Source organism: Carassius gibelio, chromosome B9, assembly GCF_023724105.1.
Source record: "Carassius gibelio isolate Cgi1373 ecotype wild population from Czech Republic chromosome B9, carGib1.2-hapl.c, whole genome shotgun sequence".
Lineage (NCBI taxonomy): Eukaryota > Metazoa > Chordata > Actinopteri > Cypriniformes > Cyprinidae > Carassius > Carassius gibelio.
Genome location: NC_068404.1, coordinates 16,199,226 through 16,223,294, shown reverse-complemented (window position 1 = coordinate 16,223,294; position 24,069 = coordinate 16,199,226). Strand labels below are relative to the sequence as shown.

Below are 24,069 nucleotides of genomic sequence, written 5' to 3'. Positions count from 1 at the left end.
TCTTTTTTGAATTGACAAGTGATTTGCTGGGAAATGTGTGGTTATTACCAGGGTTTATATTAGACATAAGGTTTTAAAAAGAAACAAAAACTCATTTAATCTAATAAACAGATTTATCTTTATTTAGCCTACAAATAATTAATTACAAAAATGTAAAAAGCATAAATATAAAATGAGCTTTCTGTAATAACTATCAAAAAAACACTTTGCGTTTATTTAGCTTTCTACTTAAAATACAGAATATTGTACAGGAGAATTAAAAATTAATTCATTTAATTAATTTACTTTTATTTCTGAGCAAGTTGACATTCATAAATGCAAATGTACAACAACAACAAAAACTTTATGGTTTTGTCGGCTTAAGTAAGGCTGCATAGTTGATTATTAAAGACTGTATAATTATCCTGATTCTTATATTTGGCCCTTTTTAACTTATTTATTAATGCAGGCGTTTCTCCTTTTTCCTTGTTTTGTATGCATTGTGTTTAATGTTCATTGTATAAAGATTTGAGCGTAAGTGCATGTAGGCCTATAATTTTTTTCAATAATAATAAAAAAACATTAGGTCTACAAATGCGCATGCTCCTTTGGTAGCCTTTTTTTCGAGAGAATATGCTAATCACTTATTTTCAGGTGCCAATCAGGTGAGGCGTTTTGACGCACAGTGCTCCGCAGCGCTCAGGGGGCGGAGTCAAGCGCTGAACGCAGAATAAAACCACCGCAGCCCGCGAGCAGACCTCAGAGTGAGGAGAATCATGGACGTAAACTAAACAGAAAGTTACCATGATAAAAGTTAGGCATTTCTTTCAAATTACAGCAACAACACCCGTTTCCCTTGTAAATCAACAACCTTTCCCCCCCAGGGTCTGAGGTTTGCTTAAGTTTACAAGGCATCGCTCTTTTAACACTAACTACAATCACACTCTGACAGAAAGAATGCGCGAGTCAGTTAGCATTAGCCGGCTAGCAGCGTGCTGACAGCAGCGACAGGAGGCGAACAAAAGATTGCTCTGCATTTGTCCGCTTGCACTGACATTCGGTCCATGTAGAAGGGGCGATTATCAACACAATGCCCGTGTTACTTTTCCTGATAGACACGTCCGCCTCCATGAACCAGCGCTCCCATCTGGGCACTAGCTATCTGGACATAGCGAAGGGAGCAGTTGAGACTTTCCTGAAGGTAAATGAATACACCCCTCTGCTTCACACTCTCACTTTACTGAAAACTTAAAAAAAAAAATACCCTGCGTTTCCGTTCGCTTTTCTCCACAGCTGAGGAGCAGAGATCCGGCCAGCAGGGGAGACAGATACATGTTAGTGAGTTTCGAGGAAGCACCGGCTGGAATTAAGGTACAAACTCTTTTATTTTCTTCCAAACCTGATTTATTTCACTCCAGACACTCCAGCGCTCGCTTCGTCTGTTTGCGTTTCAAAATACTACGGCTAAATTTGTAATGTGAACACATTCTGTCCAGCATGAATTCTTGTGTTTAAACATGGCCGACATTTTGTTCAGTGTGGCAGCAGAGAGCTCTCTCTCTCTTTCTCTCTCTGTGTGTGCGCGCTTGAGAAAAGAGAGATGTGGCCGGGGGGATAACATAACTTAGTTTTCTCACCCAGAGAGAGGGAGGACTCTTCACTGCCCTCTACATTAAGCAAAATTCAGATCACACTGTCTGTCTTTAGACTTCTGATGTGAGTAACTCCTAAAAGGCATAACTAATACATTTCTTTGTCTTGATATTTTAGGCTGGGTGGAAGGAAAGTCACGCCACTTTTATGACTGAGCTGAGGAACCTGCAAGCAGTTGGATTGACATCCATCGGCCAGTCTTTACGGACTGCTTTTGATTTGCTCAATCTCAATAGATTAGTTTCGGGGATAGACAACTATGGACAGGTATGTTATAAACCAGGGACTGGTATAAAGTCTATGGCCTAGCCCCATGAGCCCATCCCCAACACATCACAGTTAAATAAGCACCCAATAGGCTCACACTGTGCCAACACAATCCCATGAGCCCCTGGTTATACACAGTAGTAACAACTAAAATGCTTCTTGGATGCAAATAAGATTTGTAAGATAACTAACTGAAAAACATGTCTTTATAGTAGATGCTGGTAATGCTCTTTTTTTTTTTTTTTTTTTGCATGCATGCTTTGAACATTTTTCCAGTTCTTTGTTTTGTATTCTCAGAATTTTATTTTTTTTAAGAAAGTTCTTGGATTTCTGCATGTTGAGCTGTGAAAGTTCAATAGATTCAATATTACCTCACATAGATATTATGATAAATGCTACGAAGGCTATTTGTTACTTTGATCACTCATCGAAGGTTAATATTATTTTTACTACATTTTCATTACTACTACTTTTTTTCATCAAAAATATGATGCATGATTCTATTTATTATGCAGAGACTAAATGTTCTCATTACTTTTAAGCACGTTACTGTCTTCACTTTTCACAGCCCTTGTTCCTTTTAACATTCACATTTACTGTGGCTTTCCCAGGTTGAGATCCAGCCATTGCGATAGGAATCTGCATGATCAGGAATTTTTCAGAGAATTTGAACTTTTAGGGATTTTCTCAAACAATTCCTATGACAGTCTAGTCTCCCTACCCTATTTTTTGTTGCTCCAGTCATTTGTCCCTGTTTGACTTTTATATTTAATTTTTTTGACAGAAAATGATTTTTTGATATGCCATGATTATTTATTTATATTTATATTTATATATATATATATATGTATATGTATGTATGTATGTATGTATGTATGTATAGTTTCCAAGTTTATTATTGGCATGTAATGGAGCTCCATGTAGTGACATGACACAAGAAAAATGGGGTCATTAAATCTCAGCCTGCCTTGGTAAATTTAGATCCAAACTCTCTCATTATATTATTGTGAATACTTAGTAATGGATCTTTCTTGGTTTCTTGTTCACGTATTTGTTTGAGAAATAATTCATCCATGAAACTTCTCTGTGCTGAAGATATAATGAAGTGTAATAATAACTGAAATAGCAGAGCGTTTTAATGATTGATTGTGCATTATTTTTAACAGAGCCCATGTTTTGGTTTGTGTAATAAAAGCAGTGTAACTCCCATATAGTTAACACCAAAAACAGTGGGTGTATTTCAAGCTACGCCTTTCTCTAATGAGCTCCACTGCTGGTGCTCAGTTTTTCATGGTTATTGTTTTATAATGATTATATTGTCTTGTCTTTTGCAGGGTAGGAACCCTTTTTTCCTGGAGCCAGCTATCATTGTGGCCATAACTGATGGCAGCAAGCTGACCAGCAGTTCTGGTGTACACGACGAGGTGGGTTATTTGTCAGTATGGGAGTTTCCTATTTTGTTTTGTACTTGCTATCTCCTCCTTGTTGTTTCCCCTTAAACTTTTCATATTGATATAGTTCACTCCTTCCTAACAGGGATGGAAATTAACTTTTTTGTCCACCGGCCACTGTGCTTTGTGGATTTCAAAATCTAACAGCCACTTTCTTGTTTTAAACCGACAATGTGTAACTGCATGTGAAAATTTATAATACAAGATCTACAATAATAATCTCAAGTCTCAATGAAATACTGACATTTTCCCTTTCAGTGATGCTCAAAAATGCTGCCTATCTAGGCATCTTACTAGGTTTTGAAACGGCCGACTCTTGCTGAAGTAGCTCATTCTCTCAACTCCGTAGCCCAACCGGATGATGCACTGCACTGAACCGTTTTTACGCGTCTCGTCACGCCAGAGCTGTCAAATATGTGTAGCGATACATTGCTGTTTTTACAAACAAAAATGAACAGCGTAACAACTTACTAGCCACAGAGCTAACTTCTGAAAAAGTACTTGAAGACTGAAAAATAAAATGCATCGCCCAGATAGCAGTTATTAGACACGCGACCGATAATACAGTTTGTTAGTTTGCTTATTATGCTGTTAAAAACAATAAGATAAACACAAACTGTCCATTAGTGTTTTCACAATACCAAAATTATTGTTACTATACCGATACCAAGTCAAGAATTACTTTTGATACTTTTCCTGAAAGGGGAAAAAACACTCTCAAATATCATTGCTGTGCTTTATTTTAAAACCGAGACAACATTGTAATCATATAACGCACTAATAAATTAACATATGTACATCATATGTTAAACATTTAAAGAAAATATGAAATATCAAAATCTAAAAAAAGATTTTCGCGCATCAGGGACATCACGGAACATAAGTTGCTACTTAGACCTTCGTATTGTAAGTTACCTTATCAAAGAACCTAATAAAATATGAAAATATATATTCCAAATATTTAATATAGGCTATATGAAGTTGCACTAGTGATAGTTCATTTGAGCACAAATCTTTTAGGTGAACTAATCACTCTTGTTCACGTAATCCACCGACTCGTATTTCTCGTTCACTGAAGTTCCATATGCTTGTTTTAATATTTAGCAAACAGAACATAACTCCATGTTTAATCCCCGATTTATCAATGTGAATATATTATAATATGAACTGTCTGACCAAACAATTAAAAATATGCAAGAAAACCTTGTGCTTTGTTCATCTGAACAACTTATTTAGACTATTTAGTTAATGTGATTATGCACACACTTTAATAAAGCCAAATCAGTTTTTGTCGCATTGTTATGAGACGACCCGTGCATCACTAATGCAGCCATCTTGCTGTAGTGTTTGTCACATGACAGCTGTTGCTTCTTTGCTGCATGCGCGAGGAGAAAAAACGCAGACATCCATAGGGAGGCACTGGAAGCGTGCATTGCACACCTCAACATTAATTATGTCTCTTACAAATCTGGAACGCAGTCATTCTTTGAAGTATTGATACAAATAAATTTAGGGGTCATGACGTTTTTCATTTCCAAAATTCATTTCGCGATACTTTTGAAGTATCAGTGCACTGTGCAACCATACTGTCCATATAATCTAAAATGTTGCAGAATGCTGGAGGAGAATGAACTTACCGGGGTTTGACAGAGACGTGACCGTATGTGGAAATTTGTGTGCGATTAAATTCAACTCTTCAGGCGATCTTGTATATCATGAGCTCGTGCTATAAAACCTACTCTAAATAACCAAAAAAATATCACTCCACCAGCGGCATTAACTTCAGCTGCAAACACTGAACTGGGAACAACGCCACCGCTTCAAACCCGGTTTACACCACCTTTTCTCCACTGAGCTGCTTCGTATGATATTACACTTAATTGCGTGTTGTACACACACCAGGGATGGAAATTAACTTTTTTGTCCACTGGCAGGGTGAAACGGTATGCTATTTTTATTTACCTTCTGCCACGGTGGACGGTAGGTGAAGTGAGTTTACCCACCACAACACAAAATCACCCGCATTTGGCTGGTGGCGGGTGCTAATTTCCATCCCTGCTTCCTTTCTTTATCTAACATCCGTTGTTCTTTTTGGCTGAATAACTTGCAGATCTTTAAAAGTAGTTGATAAAATGAGCAACAGTCAATGTATCCTACAGAATTTTTTTTCCATTTATGTGATGACATGTGAATTAATTCATTCTCTTTCTCTGTGCCAGTTACATTTGCCCCTGACAACACCATTGCCTGGCAGTGAGCTGACCAAAGAGCCCTTTCGGTGGGATCAGCGACTCTTCTCCTTAGTGCTTCGCATTCCAGGCCACACCTCTCCTGACCCTGAACCAATTGCTGGAGTTCCACTTGACCCATCCCCTATTACGCCCATGTGTGAGGTCACTGGGGGTGTGTATGCATTTTGACTACTTGCAAGTGAACATTTTATTGCTAAAAAGACAAATGTGTGGATTAGAAAAGTTAATGTACTTCATAACTCAAATGAAGTCTGCTGGACATGTATTTAGTGGTTCTATTGCAAGAGATCGTATAGTAGTGATGTCTGGCACTTCAGTTACTCCAACCGTATACTTAACTGAGAGCACTCTTATCTTCATCTTCTGTTAAAGGTTTCAAAATGGGGGTACAATTTGTAGCTTTTTATATGTTGCATAAAGTATAAAAAATAAAAGGTATAATGGGAAATATAACCGTTTGCTGATAGCAGCAGTTCAGAGTCCACACTAATAACCATTCTCTCAGAAGCCATGAGTTTGTGAATGGTTACAACAGTTCTTGTCTCACAAATGTATGTGTTTTAGGCATGTAAAACATCTGTATTTCACACAATTATTCAGTGCTTTAAATTAGGGGTGCTCCGATCATGATCGGCCGATCGTTATGCGCATCTAGTCAGTAAAGCCGGTTATTTAATCAGCGGTTAATTCCATCAGGTGCGTGATTTCACATAGAGCAGCTGTTACTACACAGAGCCATTGTTAATAGAGATGCGCAAATCGGCTTAATTTTCAGCATTTATTGGCGCATCTTCTCATTTAACAACGGCTCTGTGTAGTAACAGCTGCTCTATGTGAAATCACGCACCTGATGGAATTAACCGCTGATTAGAAAAAACTGCTTTACTGACGCAATGCGCATTAATGATCGGCCGATCGTGATCGGAGCACCCCTACTTTAAATGGGTCATATGATGGTTTTATATGTTTTAAAGATCATTATGTTGTGTATGTGGTGTAACAGAATATGTTGACATGCTTTAATGTTAAAAAAACAAGTTATTTTTCAAATACTATACATTTATATATCCTCTATGCCCTGCCTCTCTCAAACACTCTTTTACAAAGTCCCTCCTTCCGACATCTGTAGTCTGCTCTGATTGGCCAACTGACCCAGTTCATTTTGATTGGCCGAGCATCATCTTTCAAAATAAATGTAAAAACGGTTAATAATGTCCTTAGTTTTACCATCATTTCAATCCCAAAAGGGGAACAGTCGCATGACAGACACTGTGATGAAGCTCGTATGTGTTTGCAGTAATTTCTTACACACACAACGCGCAAATCTCCACTGAACAGTCAATAGCAAATACTTTAATAAGAAAACATACTTTCAGTAGCTGATTCAGGAGCGTCAGATTGTCATTGCAAAGTCAGAGTTACCTCCTCTCCTAGATTCATGAAACGGTCGTACATAAAAATGCGTCTTAACTTTGATAAAGAATATCTCTTTGGATTTGATACTCTAGTCTTTGCAACATTACAGATCTTCATGCACCAAGAGCTTGTAACACTCCAAAGAGAAAGGAACAATGAAATCGCATCATATGACCCCTTTAATAATAGTTGTGTAAAAGTGACATTGCATGATTATGTGAGCAAACTTTTCAAAAGAACAATTTTTCGGAAACGAATGTTAACAAGAATTATTAACATCCCTACTAGAGCTGGGAAAAAAACTATTCCTCATTGCATCGCCATACTCTGACGATTCTGGATCGATTCTAAACTTTGTTTTTAACCAGATGTGCGATAATGCGGAGTTTACTTTAGAAACACCCATATTATGCTTGCTTCCAGTTCTTCACACGCATACACCACTCAAACCTTCCTTAAAATTATCTTTCGGAATCAAGAATCGTTCTGGAATCAGATCGTGACTCTCGGAATCAGATCGGATGGTGAGGTGACTAAAGATTCCCACCCCTAATCCCTACTATATAGCCCCTCCGCGAGAATTTGCAGGAATTTGAGAGAGAATTGTTCATGAGCAAGCATGTGTAAGATTAAAAGATTTATCTTTTTTTGCATTTAAAATAACATTTGGAATTGGATATTTATAGGTTTGAGGTTACAGAGTAAATTTAGACCATTCTTTAAAAAGCTCTACATGCCCTGCTGAGTAAATGTCAGGTTGTACCTGTCTGGTAATGCTTAAGTGCTGTGAAATGGTGTTTGAATTGTGTATTGAAGAGAATTGCTGATTTGTGGTTAAGGGCAGATTCTGCTGGACTTGCGTGTGCTGACTAATACAGCGGTGTAATGGAGACAAGCTGAACTCCACTATAGAGAGAGGAACAACGTCTGTCCTCTCCTGCTGATAAAATACTAAACACAATAGAGCGGCTGCTCTGCTGTGTGTGTGTGTGTGTGTGTGTGTGTGTGTGTGTGCATATGTGGAAGCTGTAGCCTGCCAGTGAACTGGCCAGAAAAAAAGGGCCACTAAAAATGGTTTCATCTAAAACCAGTGTGTTAAACGAGCATGAATAGTAGTGGATAAAATTTACATGTAAGCACTTATGAAGAGCTCACGTCAGATACAATTGCTAAATGTCTTTTGATGGTGTTTTTTTTTTCTGCTGTGTGTTTAGGTCGTTCATACAGCGTATTTTCCCAGAGAATGCTGAACCAGTGTCTGGAGTCACTGGTGCAAAAAATCCAGAGTGGTGTGGTTATTAATTTTGAGAAGACTGGACCTGATCCCCCACCTACTGAAGGTAAAGGTGGTCCTGGTTTTTGAAGTTATATTTTCAGTAGTTTTTCAGTAAAGTGCATATTAGTCTGATGATGCATGGGGCAACTTTCTGAGCAATTTTGCCGGGCAACTATTTTTGAGCAATGTTTCTTGGGCACTTTCCCATTAAGAAAGGGTAACACATTTCTATATGGATACTTTAGGTCAGTCGTCAACCCTGGGTCTCACCTGATTGCCCTTTGACGGTAACATTAGCCAAAGTTGCCCGGCAACATTGTTCGAAAAGTTGCCCTGTGTATCGTCGGCCTTAATGTGACCAATATGGGTATATAGTGGATATAGATGGATACTTCATAATACTAATGGCTATTTTAGTATTCAAACATGAACACGATTCAGCCACAGAAAACTATGTAATTTACACAGTATAAACATACATTCTTTGTCATAATTTGATCAGTTCTATAATGATAGAATTACTTTATTTTCAAAAGCATTGATCCTGGTTCCCAAAAAAATATTTAAATGGAAGTGTTTGCTTTACAAATTTTTTAAACCAGGCCATTAATAATGACTCTACTTTTTTTGTTTTACCCAGATTGCCCAATAGAATTGAAGTATGGACCTCAATCATGGCACAGCTGTCATAAGATGATCTATGTCAGACCCAACCCTAAAACTGGTGTTCCTGTTGGTCATTGGCCTATCCCAGAGTCGTTTTGGCCTGACCAGAACTCTCCTACTTTGGTATTTAAAAACTTGTTTCGGTGTGCTCTTCCATCTGTTCAGTCTGTTTTATATTTAATGTAATGTGCATATGCTCTGTTGGTTTTTCTAGTGTAATGAAAACTTCTAAGCCTTGCATGTGCACTGTCTGCTCATTTGACTCTGTCCCTCTGCAGCCTCCACGTGCAGCTCACCCGCAGGTGAAGTTTTCATGTGTTGATTCAGAGCCCATGGTGGTGGATAAAGTGCCCTTTGACAAGTACGAGCTAGAGCCTTCTCCACTCACTCAGTACATATTGGAGAGGAAATCACCGCACACCTGCTGGCAGGTACTGCTCGTATCAGTCTTTAAACACGGTTATACACACTGGTCAGGTTACATATAGGCTGCATGTTCTCTCAGACTGCACTAACTTGCACTCCTGCTATGGATGAGTGTTAATTGCTGTTTATACGTTCTCAGGTTTTTGTGTGTAACAGTGCTAAATACGGAGATCTCGGCCAGCCGTTTGGTTATCTGAAGGCCAGCACAGCTCTCAACTGTGTCAACCTGTTTGTCATGCCCTATAACTACCCTGTGGTGCTGCCTTTGCTTGGTAAGCTTCATTAGTAAAATCAAATTTATCATCTGGAGGTATGAAAGGAATAATTCATAAAGAATTGGTGGGTTTTTTCTCTAGTTCTGTCTCGTCTTTAAAACCTTTGCAATTAGTTTAATTTATTCCACCAAACTAGAATAAAACTAGCCACCAGTTTTCTTTGAATGTGCATGGATATGACTGTCATATATAACTCTGTTTATCATTTATAGATGACTTGATTACGGTGCATAAGTTCAAGCCTCCAGCAAAGTGGCGACAGTCTTTTGAGAACTATCTTAAAACAGTCCCGCCCTACTATATCACTGTAAGTAATGGAATCAGTAATTCATTTTGGACACTATAACATTGTGATGGTATCTTTTGGAATGCATTCAAGTTATTTTTTTATTTTTATTTTTTTTATTTGCTTAATCCTGATTCACACAGGCCCTGCGGAAAGCACTAAGAATGATGGGAGCTCCAAACCTGTTGGCTGACAACATGGAGTACGGTCTGAGCTATAGTGTTGTGTCTTATCTCAAAAAGCTCAGTCAGCAGGTATGTTCTTATATATTTAGTTTTTATAGTTTTTATTTCTTAAACATGCTTCATGAAGTTATATATTATTCTGTGTACATCACAGGCAAAGATCGAGGCAGACAGAGTTTGTGCATCAGTAGGAAAAAAGGCGGCACTAGAAGGTGGGATCAAACTTCGCTGCAGAAGCTCCGCCCTCTCTCTGGCACACAGGAAGGATTTCACGCAGCTGTTGCACAGTATCATGGGAGATGGGCCAGCTCTGCCAATGGAGGCAAACACCAAGGAGTTTGCTGGCTTTCAACTAGCTGCTCTGAACAAAGTACGTATATATACAACCATAAATACAGCACACCTTGTCAATGTTTGTACTGTTTTCAAGCTGTCAAATCCACAAAGATGTACATGACATTGCTCAATGTGAATCATGTCCTACTGAGATTAATATTTAATGTTGTTTATTTTGAGGGCTGGAATTTTTGAGTGCTTTACATATGGCACAGATGAGCAAATCATCCATGTTCAGTTCTCACCGAATCCAGATCACTTATCTCCTGTTTCCTTCTCTTTTTGCACAGGCATTAAAACCGCAAGGACTGCGGAACCCCTATGATATCCCAAGATCTCATCTGCTAGACCAGCTGAGCCGCATGAGGCGGAACCTTCTGCACGCCGGCGTCTGTATTCTGAAAGGTCAAGATCAAGGTAATGCTCAGACAACCATGAATGGTTATTGATTTTCTTAGAGCAGTTTCCCAAGTTTCTGGGTTTTTCCCTCAATTAAATTTAGCTTCTGCTTTCCAAAAGAATTGTAAGCCTTTTTATCTGATATGGTTATGGTGTTTACATGGTACGGTTTTTTATGTTATTGTATGTTTTATAATCAATATTATTCTAGACCAGCTGCACAGCGTTCCTATTGCTCAGATGGGCAACTATCAGGATTTCTTGAAGCATTGCCCGTCCCCTCTGAGAGAAGCAGACCCCGATCAGCCTAAACGTTTGCACACCTTCGGTAACCCCTTCAAATTGGACAAGAAGGTGCCTTTAGATTTATTACTTTCAAAAAAGGAGCATAATAAAGATGTGACTTTCAGGCAAATCACTTTGTCTCTCTGTGTCAGGCGATGATGGTAGATGAGGCAGATGAATTCGTTACTGGCACTCAAGGCAAAGGCAAACGTCCTGGAGAATCAAGCAGTCCTGCTGGGGGCGGGGTCCCCAAACGCAGACGATGTATGTCTCCTCTGCTTCGACTGGGACGAGCATATACACCTCCCAAAACACCACCTCGAAGTAAGTAACCAGCGCATACAGGCCGAAAAAAACTTTAGTAGCAGGTCATTCAGAAATTAAGATCCTTTCATTACTCATTTACGCCTATTCTGTGAGCAAAACTTTGAATGTTCAGTTTTATGCATGTTTCATACCTGATTCAACACAGCTCCAGATAATGATGAGACAGAATTGGGCAATCACATCAACAACCATCTCGAGTCAAACCTAGACTCGGACGAGGAGCCGAGTCCTGCACCCGAGTCTGAACTGATCCAGCAGAGGAACCTCCTCCAGCTGGATGAGGTCGAGAACCAGGAGAACAGCGTGCAGGAGAACGGCCAGTCCAGCGATAGTGAGTTCTCTCTGGGCAGCGAGGGTGAAGAGGAGGCCCCACGCCGCTACCCTTCCCCTTGCCAACTGAAAATGATCCGAAACCAAGAGAGCCAGGAACTGAACTCTGAACTCCGAGTACTCATCACCAAGGAGATCAGGAAGCCAGGCAGACGTGAGTCGCAGTGCACACATACATGTGCAGATGTCTGCTACTTGACTCTACTGATGCTCTTTCTTGGGTGGTGTCCAATAAGCACAGGAGGGGTGACCAACCACAAACACTTTGTCTTGGGCCTTGTGAAATCAACTGGCCACACTTGCTTGCTTTTGCTACATGTACAGCTGGTTTTCATTTGTCATTTTTATTTTTACATCATAATGAATATTACAGGCTTTTGGAAATGAATTTGTTCTTGTTGTTTGTTAGTTGCTTTTTGGCATTGCTCATAACACCATATATCAAATCTTTCTTCTTCCCCAATATCTTTTTTTTTTAACTTTTGTCTTAATGCAGGTTATGAGAAAATCTTCTACCTCCTCAAGCAAATCCAGGGCAGTTTGGAAACGCGTCTGATCTTTCTGCAGAGCATAATCAAAGAGGCTGCCAGGTAAACTTCAGATTCAAATGCTGATTTTTAAAACATTCTCTAACTCAGCTCTAGTCTAAATGAGTGTAAAGTGTGTCTTCATATTGATACGACGATGTATCATCACAGAGATTTGACAATACGAATATCGATGCAGCTGGCCCTGTATTGATATTGTGGCACGTGCACAGCAGGAGACGGTGCTTAATTTGGATACAAGAACGCCTTTTTAAATTGAATGGAAGATTGTAAGGTTTCTAAAAAATAATGAATAGAGCATATGTAGGCTACAACAAGGTTTAATCTGGCCGCAGAGGAACACAGACGGGGTTGCCTGATATAAAGAGATGTTATCCTCGAAACATTATGTACTATGGAAATATCTGTTAAGTGTTACTTATCTTTGTAAACCTGGCAACCCTGTGCACACTCTCTCTTTCCACTATAAACACGCTTGTTTCCTGAAAACACCTGTTAGCTTAGTTTAGCGATCTCCACTTCAATATTCTATAACATTGTAATTCATCAACTGTTAATCTACATGAGAGAGAGAGCGAGAGAAAGGAGAGAGGCTGTGCACGTATGAATTACCTCCGTTTTGCCACATTTCTCTAACAGTGAAGATGTGGCTTTAATTCCTTTAGAAAAAATGATGTTACCAGCTCCATATTGAGAAAGATAATGTAGCTATTTTTAGTTTATAAAAATATGCGGGGCAGTCCTAAAAAGTTTGTTCCTGAATGTCTGATTGACTGAGCGTGTGTGTGCTTAAGATACAGAAGACAGTGCATTAGTTTAAAACTCTTATTTAAAAAAAAAAATTAGAGAGAGCATTCATTTGTACAATGATATTTTTAATATTTATTTGTGACATTACAATATAAATTTATTCGACTGAGTAAATTATTTATAGGCTTATAAATAAAAAACAAAACAATGTTGTACCTGGAGGGGACTGCCCAATGTAAACATTAAACATACGCTATTACCTATATTGTACTGTGGTAGAGTTATGGATGCCCTTCATATTGCAGAGGTCAACTGCTTATAGTTAGCACTGGCCCTAAAGTATGCGGTGTTTCATAAAAAGCTGTTTTACTAAATTCTACTTGGGTTCATTGCAGTCCTGCATCGTAAAAATATTGTATAGTGGCGTCTGTATCGTGATATGGATCATATCGTCCATTTATTTATATATATATATATATATATATATATATATATATATATATATATATATATATATATATATATATATATATATATATATATATATATATATATATATATATATATATATATATATATATATATATATATATATATATAAATATAAATAAATAAATAAAAAAAACTTTTGGACTAATCCGATTAAATTTGGAAAATAAAACCTCTTCAAGTGGGTGAAATTTGATGTTCTCAGTGCCACTGCGCTCAACAAGTCAGCCCAAACATGTTACAGGAAAGTGCTGTCTGCCCTGCGGTAACCTCCCCTTGCTGGGGTGCATCTAAAGATGAGGATCTTGTAGCAACAATAGCTAGAGATTTTACTTTCATTAGACCTATTAAATTAAAATTAGAGTTAATTTGCCCCGCAATAATTACCAAATAACTGATGCGTTTTGAGGATAACAAAAGATAGGGCTATATATTTACTCCTCAGCACTGACTTCCACTAAAAAAAAAAAAAAAAAAAAAACATTGAACAATTTTTCTTTGCGGTTTTTTCACTGTAATATTCAAAATAGAGAATAAATTAAAACAGCTGTATACCGTTATCAGCATATGTTGAAGTAAATTAGTCTCTCATCGTCTCTGAGAGAACATGCAGCGTCAGATGCTGAAAGCGTCAACATTCTGCTTTTACTTTCACTTTCAATAAAGAGAATTGACTGAGATTAAGACGGTCACCGGCATAACTCTTGCACAAAGTTTGCACGTTGCTTGTGTGTGATCCATTGGCTCACCTTCATGGTTTAAAACAGAAATATTATCCAATATTGCGACTTAACCAATTACCCTATATAACATGCTGTTTTCATGGACAAAGCTTTCTAATTACTAATCAAGTTATATGTGTGTGTGCAGGTTTAAGAAAAGGGTCTTGATTGAGCAGCTGGAGAACTTCTTAGAGGAGATTCACTTAAGAGCCAACAGCATGAATCATCTGGACGGTCTCTGAGCACTCCATCTGTCCTACTTGAAGGACTCGCACATATCTGCACTATTTATGTCATGTTACTTTGGACTTGTGTGTCTCCAGTCTTTATCAGTATTGAAGCTGATGATATAAATGAGGACATGATGGGGTGTCGCTAAACCTCAGGATTGGGAGAAATGGGGAAAGTTGCCCTTTCTATAACAAATACTCATGCACTTCTTTCTTTTTTCATCTAAATGTGCCAAAAAGAGAACTGGTTGGCATTGACTTCATTTGTGTTTTTGTATTCCCTGCAACATTTTGACACGTGGCACTGATCACCAATATAAAGGTTTTTCTTTCATTTCAGTCGGGAATTGCACCTCTGCAGACTCACTGCTGCATTCAGTCTAATCAGACAAGACGATTTACTGGAAATCACATTTGTTAGGTTGGATTTTTCTTAATAAAGCAACTAAATCAGCAATAACTCTACACCAATAAAAAGGCAAGTTACCCAGCAATTCTTTAAAGTTGGAGGTTTGAGTGACTGAGGTTTTATAGTTAAATGCAGACCTGCACACTCAAAGTCATTGGTTTGTTAAATAACTCATCTCAGGAATGACGGTGCAGAAAATTAAGCATTTGTTAGCAGATGAACATTCTATGAATATTCTTTAAAAGCTCTTTCTCCTTTCACAAAAATTGTGGTTTGTTTAATCCATAAAAACAAATTTGCCTCTTAGACTCATTTTTAATCCACCCAGTATTATTAAGCATGGCTCCAAGCAACGGTTTTGCCTTTTGCAAAAGACCTTCTGTGGCATGCCATGTGGTTTTCAGACCGCAGAACCATGACAAACTTCTTTGAAAAAGGAAGGACTGTATAACTTCTCTAAACTTTTTCTCTATTGACTAAAAATTGCAAATAACAGTTCTCCACTGAGTAACCAGATTTGATTTACAGAAGCAACAACCAGAAGGATGTAATAAAGAAACACTCAAACACTGTAAAGTTGATCCCTAATCATTCAGAATGGAGTTAAGAGCCACTTATTCACTGACATGGAAAGTTGCTATTCCTACATTACTGCCAAATAATCAGTATCCCTTAGTTTTTTTATTTAGGTCTGTCTGTGTCTCTCACTCTCTTGACCCTGCACCCTAATGTAGGGACCAAATCTTTGCCATACATGTTACCGATAAAGGAGAAAGGCTTCTTTAAAAAGTATTTTTATTATGCTGTATATATGTACATGGTGACATTGAAAATATTATTTAAGAATGTTTTGGTGGAAAGCCTTTTTTTGTATGTATTTGAATAGTCTATTTTACACTGTGAATAGTCATGTAAATAAATGACATTTTACTGTCATTAATTTCTCCGTGGCACAATGTCATTAAAAAGGATTGCAAATCTTACCATGTTCATTGTGTTTCTATATACTTCAAGCCATCAGTTTGCAGGGGAAAAGATTGAACTGGCTTGTCATGTGATTTTTTTTTTTCCTCTATTGCCAAACCATAGACTGATGAAACCAACAGTTGCTACTTGGGAAGTTTTGGTTCCAGATCTCACAAATTTCAACAGTTATTAAATGTGTGGCTCAGTACTTGACAGAGTTCTTATTCCTAAGATCCGTGAACCGATGGTAACTAAACCTTTCCATCGGAATTTAGGAAATTTATTGAGGGCATATGCGAAAAAAATGACAGTGGACACTTTGAAGTGCAAAAACCCTGATGTAATAAAATTTTATTTACAGATATGTACAAAAGTCTCGTCCCTCTTCCTGAAGTGTCAGTGGACCCTCCTAACAGTCCTCAGATATCCCTCTGACCCCCACCCATGAGGGAGGGGTGTGTTGAGTTGGCAAAATCATAAAAATGTATATGAACATGCGTCTTCTTTGTGTGTTTGTCATTTGAAGCAGTCGTGATTGCATGTATCATCTCAAGACATCTCCGCTGGATTCAGAACTCGACCTATAAACAGCAATGACCCTGTGAAGTAAAAACCTACAAATGAAACTGATTCTACAACATCACAGAACAAATGTCATGCAGATGTGTGTGGGTTCATGTAGACTAAACATGGTTTATGATGGTTGATCACTCTATGGAGAATTACATTTGCAACAAATCTAGTCCCTAAATGTAAATATAATTGTCCTCTCAGGTACAATACAAACATTTTGGCTCAGCTTTTTCCTTTTGAGTAACCTTTATTTTAAGGTGTCCTTATTACAGAATAATTATTCATTTAAGTAAAGAGTAATATTAACTTTATGTACTCACTATATGGTTAGGGTTTGGCTAAGGGGTTACTTGTATGTAATTATGCATAATTAAGTATTATTATTGTGTAACAATGACACCTTAAAATAAAGTGTTACCTTTTTTTGAGAGAGAGAGAGAGAAATTAATATTTTTATTTAGAAAGGATTCATTCATTTAGATCTTTATAATTAATTTTATAATGTCACAAAACAGTCATGAATAGCACAAATGGTGGGCCTAAGAGACTTTGTCAAAAAGATTAAAGAATCTTACTGACCGCAAATGTTTGGACATTATATACAATTTAATGTCAGGGTAGATTAATTTTAAGAATGCATGCTATCAGTGACAATTGCAGATTTTAGTACTTACCTGTACTCATCTGCCGTAAGATAAAGAGAAATGGTCGATCTGCTTTGAAAACCGCTGATCGGGATCTTTTCAGTAGCACCATTGCTAAAAAGAAAAATAGAGGAAGAAAGAAAGCCCGGTCATCAGCTATTTCCCAGCCGATTCAACGCTTGAACAGTCTGTTCAACTACATCCCATCTGTTGACTACAACTGATTCTCAGGTACACATACACCAGGGAGTAGCCTTGCTGAGCATATAAAAGATTACATCTTACATCTTAAAGAAGAATAAATAAATCAGGGCTAATATTTGGTAATGTGCTTTTGTTTTCTTCACAACAGAATAATGTTTCTTTCATTTGTTTAACAATGTAAGCTAATTGTCACACCTGTAGCTGAAGCTGCTTTTGTCCCTTCCTCTGTCACTTCTATTCTTGCTTCATGGAAAGCCTCTGATACAAAAAGCCCTTCTCCATCTGTAGGCATATCGAACAGAAGGCTTAATCTTCACAGAATGAATCACTGATTTAAACTGATGGTGTTTGTGATTATTTCTCAGCATCTATGACTGATATAAACTGTTTTCAGTTTAACTGTCCTACCTGAGATGCCTCTAAAATCAGCAGCTGAGGGACTGAAGACATCAGAGACACCAAGAGACTGTAAAACAGGCTTCAGATTGAACCTGCTTTGCATCTTAAATCTAAAATACACAAACAATAAGGATATATCCAATTTGCATAACATAATATTTGATAAGTTATTTATTTGTTTTGCATGCAGTTACCTGGGCAGAAATATATCCATCTTAGTGCGTCTTAATCCAGTATCCCACAGTCCCAAAGCACGGGCCGTGAGCTGCTTTTCCAGCTGGAAAAGAGAGGTTTTCCTGTCACTAGGTAAGGCCACCAGTAGCCTGAGTGAGCGATCCAAGTACGGAAGCTCCAGCACTGTGTACTCCTGCTCGGACGGCAGGCGGAAATGCCCTAAGACAGGCGGACAGGTAAATATATACGGTCTTAGCAGAACAATATAGGCTTCCATCAAACTCTTGTATTGGTGTCTGTCTTATTCCTCCCCTTACCAATGTTGACTTCAGTTGACTGGTACATCATCGGGACTTTGACTGTGCTGCCATCTGAGAGACTGAAGGGCAGGTTCTGGGTGTCAGTAAAGAGAAATTGTTTCTGCCAGGCACCGTGAAACACCACCGTGCTCAGAAGGGCCATGTGCAGTAAACTGTCGTGCCTGGAGTCCTCTTCCTGGGACTCACTGGACTGAAGCTGCTCCTCTTTTGTCTGGAGATGGTCATCAGCTTTAGAAAAAAAATCATACACTTAATAATTTATATGAAAACATACAGTATATATCCTTCATATCCTACATGTGCTATAGTTTCATGTGTCTAAAAATATTTGGTGTAGAAACATTTAAAAAAAAAATTGTGAAGTGAAAATTTTACACAGAATTACAAAGAATTGCAAGTAACACAATTAATTTTGAATTAATTTGACATAATTTATTTTTACATAATTATATTTTACATCTAATTTGGCATAATATTTATTTTTATCATATATGTACCTAATTATATTTTCTTTTTTCAAATAATTTCATATTTGAATTCTAATCAATGTTCTCAATAAATTTTAGCGCGGTTGTCATTGCTAGGAAACATTGTTTGATTACTGTGTTTACCGTGGTAAATGCATGCTCTAATCGCATTGGTTCTCATGCATATCACGTGACCAATTTCAGTTTGCTAAGTAGTAAGGCGGGGCCATCTGACTTCAATAGCGAGTAATCAGGCAGGTACAAAAATAAGAAATCCTCCTTAAATCCAGCACTTACAAAGACCGGTATCCCTTTTTTTTGTTCATAGCAAAGACACTTGAGCGAGTTGCACAGAACAACCTCCTGGACAACAACCAATCTGGCTACAAAAGCGGCCACTTAACTGAGACTGCCCTGCTCTCGGTAACTGAAGCCCTGAGACCTGCGAGAGCAGCTTCCAAAACCTCAGTACTCATCTTGCTGGATCTGTCTGCTGCTTTTGACACAGTTAACCACCAGATCCTCCTATCCACCCTGATAAAGATTGGCATCTAAGGAACCGCACTCCAATGGTTCAAATCTTACCTCTCATGTAGGTTTTTCAGGGTGTCTTGGAGGGGTGAGGTTTCTAAGTCACAACTTCTTGCTACTGGGGTTCCTCAAGGCTCAGAGCTTGGACCTCTTCTCCATTTACATGTCATCATTAGGATCTGACATTCAGAAGCATGGCTTTTCTTATCACTGCTACGCTGATGACACTCAACTCTACTTCTCATCATAACCACATGATCCGACTGTAGCTGTTCGCATTGCAGCCTGTATGAGCGACATTTCTAGCTGGATGAAGGACCATCACCTTCAGTTCAACTTTGCTAAGACAGAACAGGAACCTTGGAGTTGTGATCGATGATCACTTAAGCTTCACAGACCATATTGCTACAATGGCCCCGTCATGCAGATTTGCCTTATACAATATTAGAAAGATTAGACCCTTCCTATCAGAGTAAGTTGCACAGCTCCTTGTACAAGCTCTTGTTCTCTCCAGACTGGACTGTTGTAATGCTCTCTTGGCGGGCCTTTCCACATGTACTATCAAGCCTCTGCATCTGATCCAGAATGCAGCAGCGAGAGTGGTCTTTAAAAAGCTGAAAAAAGAACACGTTACACCTCTCTTCATCAGTTTATACTGGCTACCAATAGCTGCTCGCATCAAATTCAAGGTACTGATGTTTACCTACAAGACAACAATTCGCGCTGCACCAATATACCTAAACTCGCTAGTTTAAAATTATGCGCCCTCCATAAGTTTGCATTCAGCAAGTGAATGACACCTTGTTGTACCATCCCAAAGAGGCGCAAAATCACAATCACGGACCTTTTCCTGGACTGTGCCCAGCTGGTGGAATGACCTCCCTATCTCAGTTTGAACAGCTGAGTCTCTGGCCATTTTCTAAAAAACATCTAAAGACACCTTTTTCCTCCAGCACCTGACCTATTCTATTCTAATTCTATTCTATTCTATTCTATTCTATTCTATTCTATTCTATTCTATTCTATTCTATAAAAATAAAAACCCCTAGCTATGTGTACTGTGCTAGACTAACTGAGACTAGTCACAGCACTTGTATACTGTTGTCTGACTGCTTCTACTGTTCTCCTCATTTGTAAGTCAGTTTGGATAAACTATTCTGCAAAATTAAATGTAAATGTAAATATATATTCAAATATTTATATTTTAAATTCATAATTTTATTTTATTTCAAATCATATCAAATATTTAACATATTTTAAATGTAATTAAAGCTGCGGTATTGAACTTTTGACGCTCTAGCGGTCAATAAACAGAACTGCTTGCCTCTTGCGGAAGAATATCGTAGCCGGAACTACTTCTCTCTATTTATGTCTATGAAGAATCACAAAGGTACTGGGTTACTCCGCCGCGGTACCCCCGAAGCAATCTAAAATAGTCAGAATATAAACACTTATTATAGGTGCACCCTAGTGATTCAGGACAAGCAAAAAACACGGTTTGGAAAATGGATTCATGGTGTACTCGCTTATTATGTTCATTTTTCTACATTTTGAACACAAACAAAGTTACGGACCGCAGCTCTGATTGGTTGTTTTTTACCGGGAGCGATGGAGTTTCTGCAAATGGCAATAGGACCACTGGGAGGAGCCAGAGGAGCTTGATTTTTTTCACAGATTATCTGTCTCATATTCTACTGTCAGGACATAATGACAGGTTTAATAAATATGTAAAAAATATTTTTTTTTTACAAAAGTTCCCTACAGCACCTTTAAGTGTGTGTGTGTGTGTGTGTGTGTGTGTGTACACAAATTCTAATCAATATTTGATATTACATAATTATATTTTAAAATCATAATCATATGCAAATTCAAATCAGTATTTGATTTTACATCACATGTAAAGTATTTACCTAATTAACACTATAAAAAAATATATTTATGTATATTTTTGTATTTTTTTGTAGGCCATTTATATCCATCACTTAAAATGATATTGGAGACAATCTAAATCTAAATGATGAATATGTGGTGGTTTATGGAAACTGCTTTGACTGTTAGTCAATATAAGCTCACCTTTACTCTGGGAACGTGTCCATTGCTGTAGCCGACTATGAGTGTGGTTTGGATTACTGAAGTTTACACTCAGTAGACTACTGTTACCCCATCCCAAGGCATGCTGGGTAAATTCTGGCAGGAGTTTCACACCACTGTGGACAAATAAGGCGTTGGCAAGCTGAAGCCGCACCCTATCACTGGAATTACCCAGGTCTCCTTGTGGCTGAGACAGAATGTCCTGCACTCGAGCATCTGCAAGGAGACCATTGTGTCATCAAAACTGTCATGTTAACTTTTCAAGCATTCGACAAATGCAAGGAGTGCAGGTTGTCAGACATGGCAGATTTACATTTTGATTTACTACTTAGGAAAACAACATACAGATTACAAATGTGCCGCTATTTTCCTCTTACCATTCACATCATATCCCAGGGTTTCCTCAAGTTGTGCTCGAGTGTTTCCCCTGGCACCGAACTGCAGAAGACCCAGACACAATGACACGCTGGCTGGGGACACGATCAGGTTGGAGTTGTTCTCCATCTCTGTGAGTGTTTGGTAGAGGCTGATGCCAAACTGTGTGTGCAGATCATTGTGGCTGTTGCCATGGCAGCGCTCCAGCAGCCACAAACAGAGCAACAGGGACGTCACAGACAGCTGATGCATCATCAACAGGTCAAAATCTGCAAATGCAAAATTATTATTGTTTTCCAGAGCAGCTCAAATATTATTCATGGATGTGGTTACAAGTTGAAATAATAAAATATAGATCATGCATTTGATATCTATCAAAGATAACCTACTAAATTTCTTCTGTTGGTGTAACCCAAAATAATACTACTATCAATCACTTTTCAGAACTTTTGCAAGCAAGGATAAAGTTGGTTAATCTTTATAATAGATTTGATTCATTGAATGAATGTAAAAATTCAATCCCCCCCTCCAAAAAAATAATCTGTCATTAATGGTCATTAATGTTTTAGGTGAACTATGCCACAGCTTCCATATATCCAATATTAATGCAACATGAAACGGTACATCACAAAATGAAAATAATGAAATTAAATTTCTGAACAGAAATCCTTGCTACATTTATATAGTTTTGTATTGATATTGATCAAAATAGGTCTATAATTAAAATATAAAATAAAAAATATAGTATAATTAAAAAATAATAATTCAAACAAAATATAATTCAAATGTACGATTGAATTAAACTATTTAAAAGTACTTATTATATAGTATAATAATAATAATAATAAAAAAACATATGATTAAAATGTATGACTGAATGAAAATATTTAGGAACTTCTTACCTGCCGCTCGTCCTCTGGATTGGTTGAGTGTCAGCTGCTCCTGATGTTCACTGTCAGTCCAGAAGGATGTGCGTTCGCCCTGATCCTCCACGCCAGGACAACTGATTGAAAGAGCTGTCGATCATGAGACCTTGTTTAAAGGGAGAGCTTCGTGTTCGTGGTCTCCGGCGGCGATGTCCGTACCACTCGGTCAGAATTCCTGCCTCCCGCCCGGCGCTATAAGGAGCCAGGCAGAGGGAGGCATGCGCTCGACCAGCAAATCCGCACTCCACAAGTTCAGCCGGACACACACACACACACACACACACACACACACACACACACACACACACACATATAATAGAGAGAGGAAGTCATTACACAAGCAGCTTGTTCTTTTGATAGAGTGAGCAAATGCCATCCCAGCATGCTGCATCAGCATTTCTGCAAAAGAGATGCCATTAAACATTTAAAATTCTCATGTAATCAATGCCAAGGATGTGAGCTTTACCAAACTGTTAACATCTCCATACACTATAATTTCTGATTGATTGAAAGAAGCGTTATATTCACCAAGCTGCATGTATTTGAACAAAACTAAATAAATCAGCAATATTGTGAAATATTATTCTTATATATATATTTGTTAAATTTAGGTACTGAATTAAGGATGTAGAACGTGGTCATGCAAAATCTGTGCTTTATAAGTGCTGATAAACATCCAATAGCTTTTGTTAATAATAGGCATGCTAATAAGCAACTAGTACTGATAATTTATCCATATACTAAAGTGTTAGCGAATATTTATTTTAAACAACTGTTATACATTGTCAAAGTCAGATCTCCACTTTAAGTGGAGTTTCCACAGATGACCCTAATGGATTGAAGAAACATTTTTCCCATGCTAAACAGCAAGCGTGAAATGATCAGTAAGCATCAGGTATTTGGACGGTGCCCATCAAAAGGCATGTTAATTAGTAGAACCAACTTGGCAAGAATACAGATTCTTTAATTCCAGTATTCCATTCATGAAACTTGAATTTTTAAGAAGGGAAATGATGATGGGAAAGTCACGGTCACTTGGGCAAGGACAATGCACCCAAAGGAACGCCGTCCCTTTCATCTCGAGGTTGGATATTTAAAAGTTGGTACGCAAACATACTTTGAATAGGGAAAATTCTTTTATGGTTGAAATATTAATGAACTAAAACATTAAAAGTTTTTAAAAATATCTCTAAAAACATTCTTTAGCCCCTTAACTTATAATTGGATCGTTTTAAGTGGAAATAGCCTATCAGAGTGTGTGACATTCACTGCATACTACTGCAGGTTCAGAATTACATTCTCACAATTAAGTATGTAGTGGATTGCATTATATGATAATAATTTAATATATTAGTGTCATGATGGTGATGGTTGTAATAATAATACCAGCTTAATAGTGGTAATTATTGGTATTATTAGTAATATTATTAATATAAAGTGAG

The 24,069-nt window shown here is 37.8% G+C and overlaps 2 protein-coding genes across 3 annotated transcripts; one reads left to right on the top strand and one right to left on the bottom strand.

The window, feature by feature from the left end:
- Nucleotides 1-706: 706 nt before the first annotated feature.
- Nucleotides 707-15,940, top strand: ints6 (integrator complex subunit 6). Of its 2 annotated transcripts, XM_052565620.1 has the most exons (18): nucleotides 720-1,180; nucleotides 1,273-1,350; nucleotides 1,750-1,899; nucleotides 3,234-3,323; nucleotides 5,570-5,753; nucleotides 8,233-8,358; nucleotides 8,935-9,083; nucleotides 9,239-9,391; nucleotides 9,526-9,658; nucleotides 9,874-9,968; nucleotides 10,091-10,201; nucleotides 10,287-10,502; nucleotides 10,759-10,885; nucleotides 11,079-11,221; nucleotides 11,305-11,476; nucleotides 11,625-11,963; nucleotides 12,306-12,399; nucleotides 14,467-15,940. In XM_052565620.1, exons 1-18 carry the CDS (start codon nucleotides 1,070-1,072, stop codon nucleotides 14,558-14,560), a joined length of 2,565 nt encoding a protein of 854 aa, XP_052421580.1. In that variant the 5' UTR covers nucleotides 720-1,069; the 3' UTR covers nucleotides 14,561-15,940. The 2 variants fall into 2 exon arrangements, with proteins under 2 accessions (XP_052421581.1, XP_052421580.1); XM_052565621.1 differs by lacking the exons at nucleotides 5,570-5,753; nucleotides 8,233-8,358; nucleotides 8,935-9,083; ... (9 more) ...; nucleotides 12,306-12,399; nucleotides 14,467-15,940 and adding an exon at nucleotides 3,436-3,569 and having other exon boundaries at nucleotides 707-1,180.
- A 301-nt stretch (nucleotides 15,941-16,241) lies between these two features.
- serpine3 (serpin peptidase inhibitor, clade E (nexin, plasminogen activator inhibitor type 1), member 3) lies at nucleotides 16,242-23,195 on the bottom strand. The gene is made up of 9 exons (XM_052565624.1): nucleotides 22,604-23,195; nucleotides 21,704-21,970; nucleotides 21,309-21,542; nucleotides 18,235-18,465; nucleotides 17,938-18,136; nucleotides 17,753-17,853; nucleotides 17,540-17,626; nucleotides 17,171-17,254; nucleotides 16,242-16,522 (listed from the first exon to the last, which is right to left on the bottom strand). Exons 2-9 carry the CDS (start codon nucleotides 21,954-21,956, stop codon nucleotides 16,473-16,475), a joined length of 1,239 nt encoding a protein of 412 aa, XP_052421584.1. The 5' UTR covers nucleotides 21,957-21,970; nucleotides 22,604-23,195; the 3' UTR covers nucleotides 16,242-16,472.
- Nucleotides 23,196-24,069: the final 874 nt, after the last annotated feature.

Bases quoted from the DNA above. Each gene is read 5' to 3' on its own strand.
- ints6 (XM_052565620.1), top strand. From the start codon at position 1,070: ATGCCCGTGTTACTTTTCCTGATAGACACGTCCGCCTCCATGAACCAG. The intron at 1,351-1,749 runs GTACAAACTCTT...TTGATATTTTAG, and splicing joins AAGCACCGGCTGGAATTAAG to GCTGGGTGGAAGGAAAGTCA. The intron at 3,324-5,569 runs GTGGGTTATTTG...TCTCTGTGCCAG, and splicing joins GTTCTGGTGTACACGACGAG to TTACATTTGCCCCTGACAAC.
- serpine3 (XM_052565624.1), bottom strand. From the start codon at position 21,956: ATGATGCATCAGCTGTCTGTGACGTCCCTGTTGCTCTGTTTGTGGCTG. The intron at 21,543-21,703 runs GTAAGAGGAAAA...GTCTCCTTGCAG, and splicing joins CCTGGGATATGATGTGAATG to ATGCTCGAGTGCAGGACATT. The intron at 17,255-17,539 runs GTGTGACAATTA...TTTTCTTTTTAG, and splicing joins AAAAGCAGCTTCAGCTACAG to CAATGGTGCTACTGAAAAGA.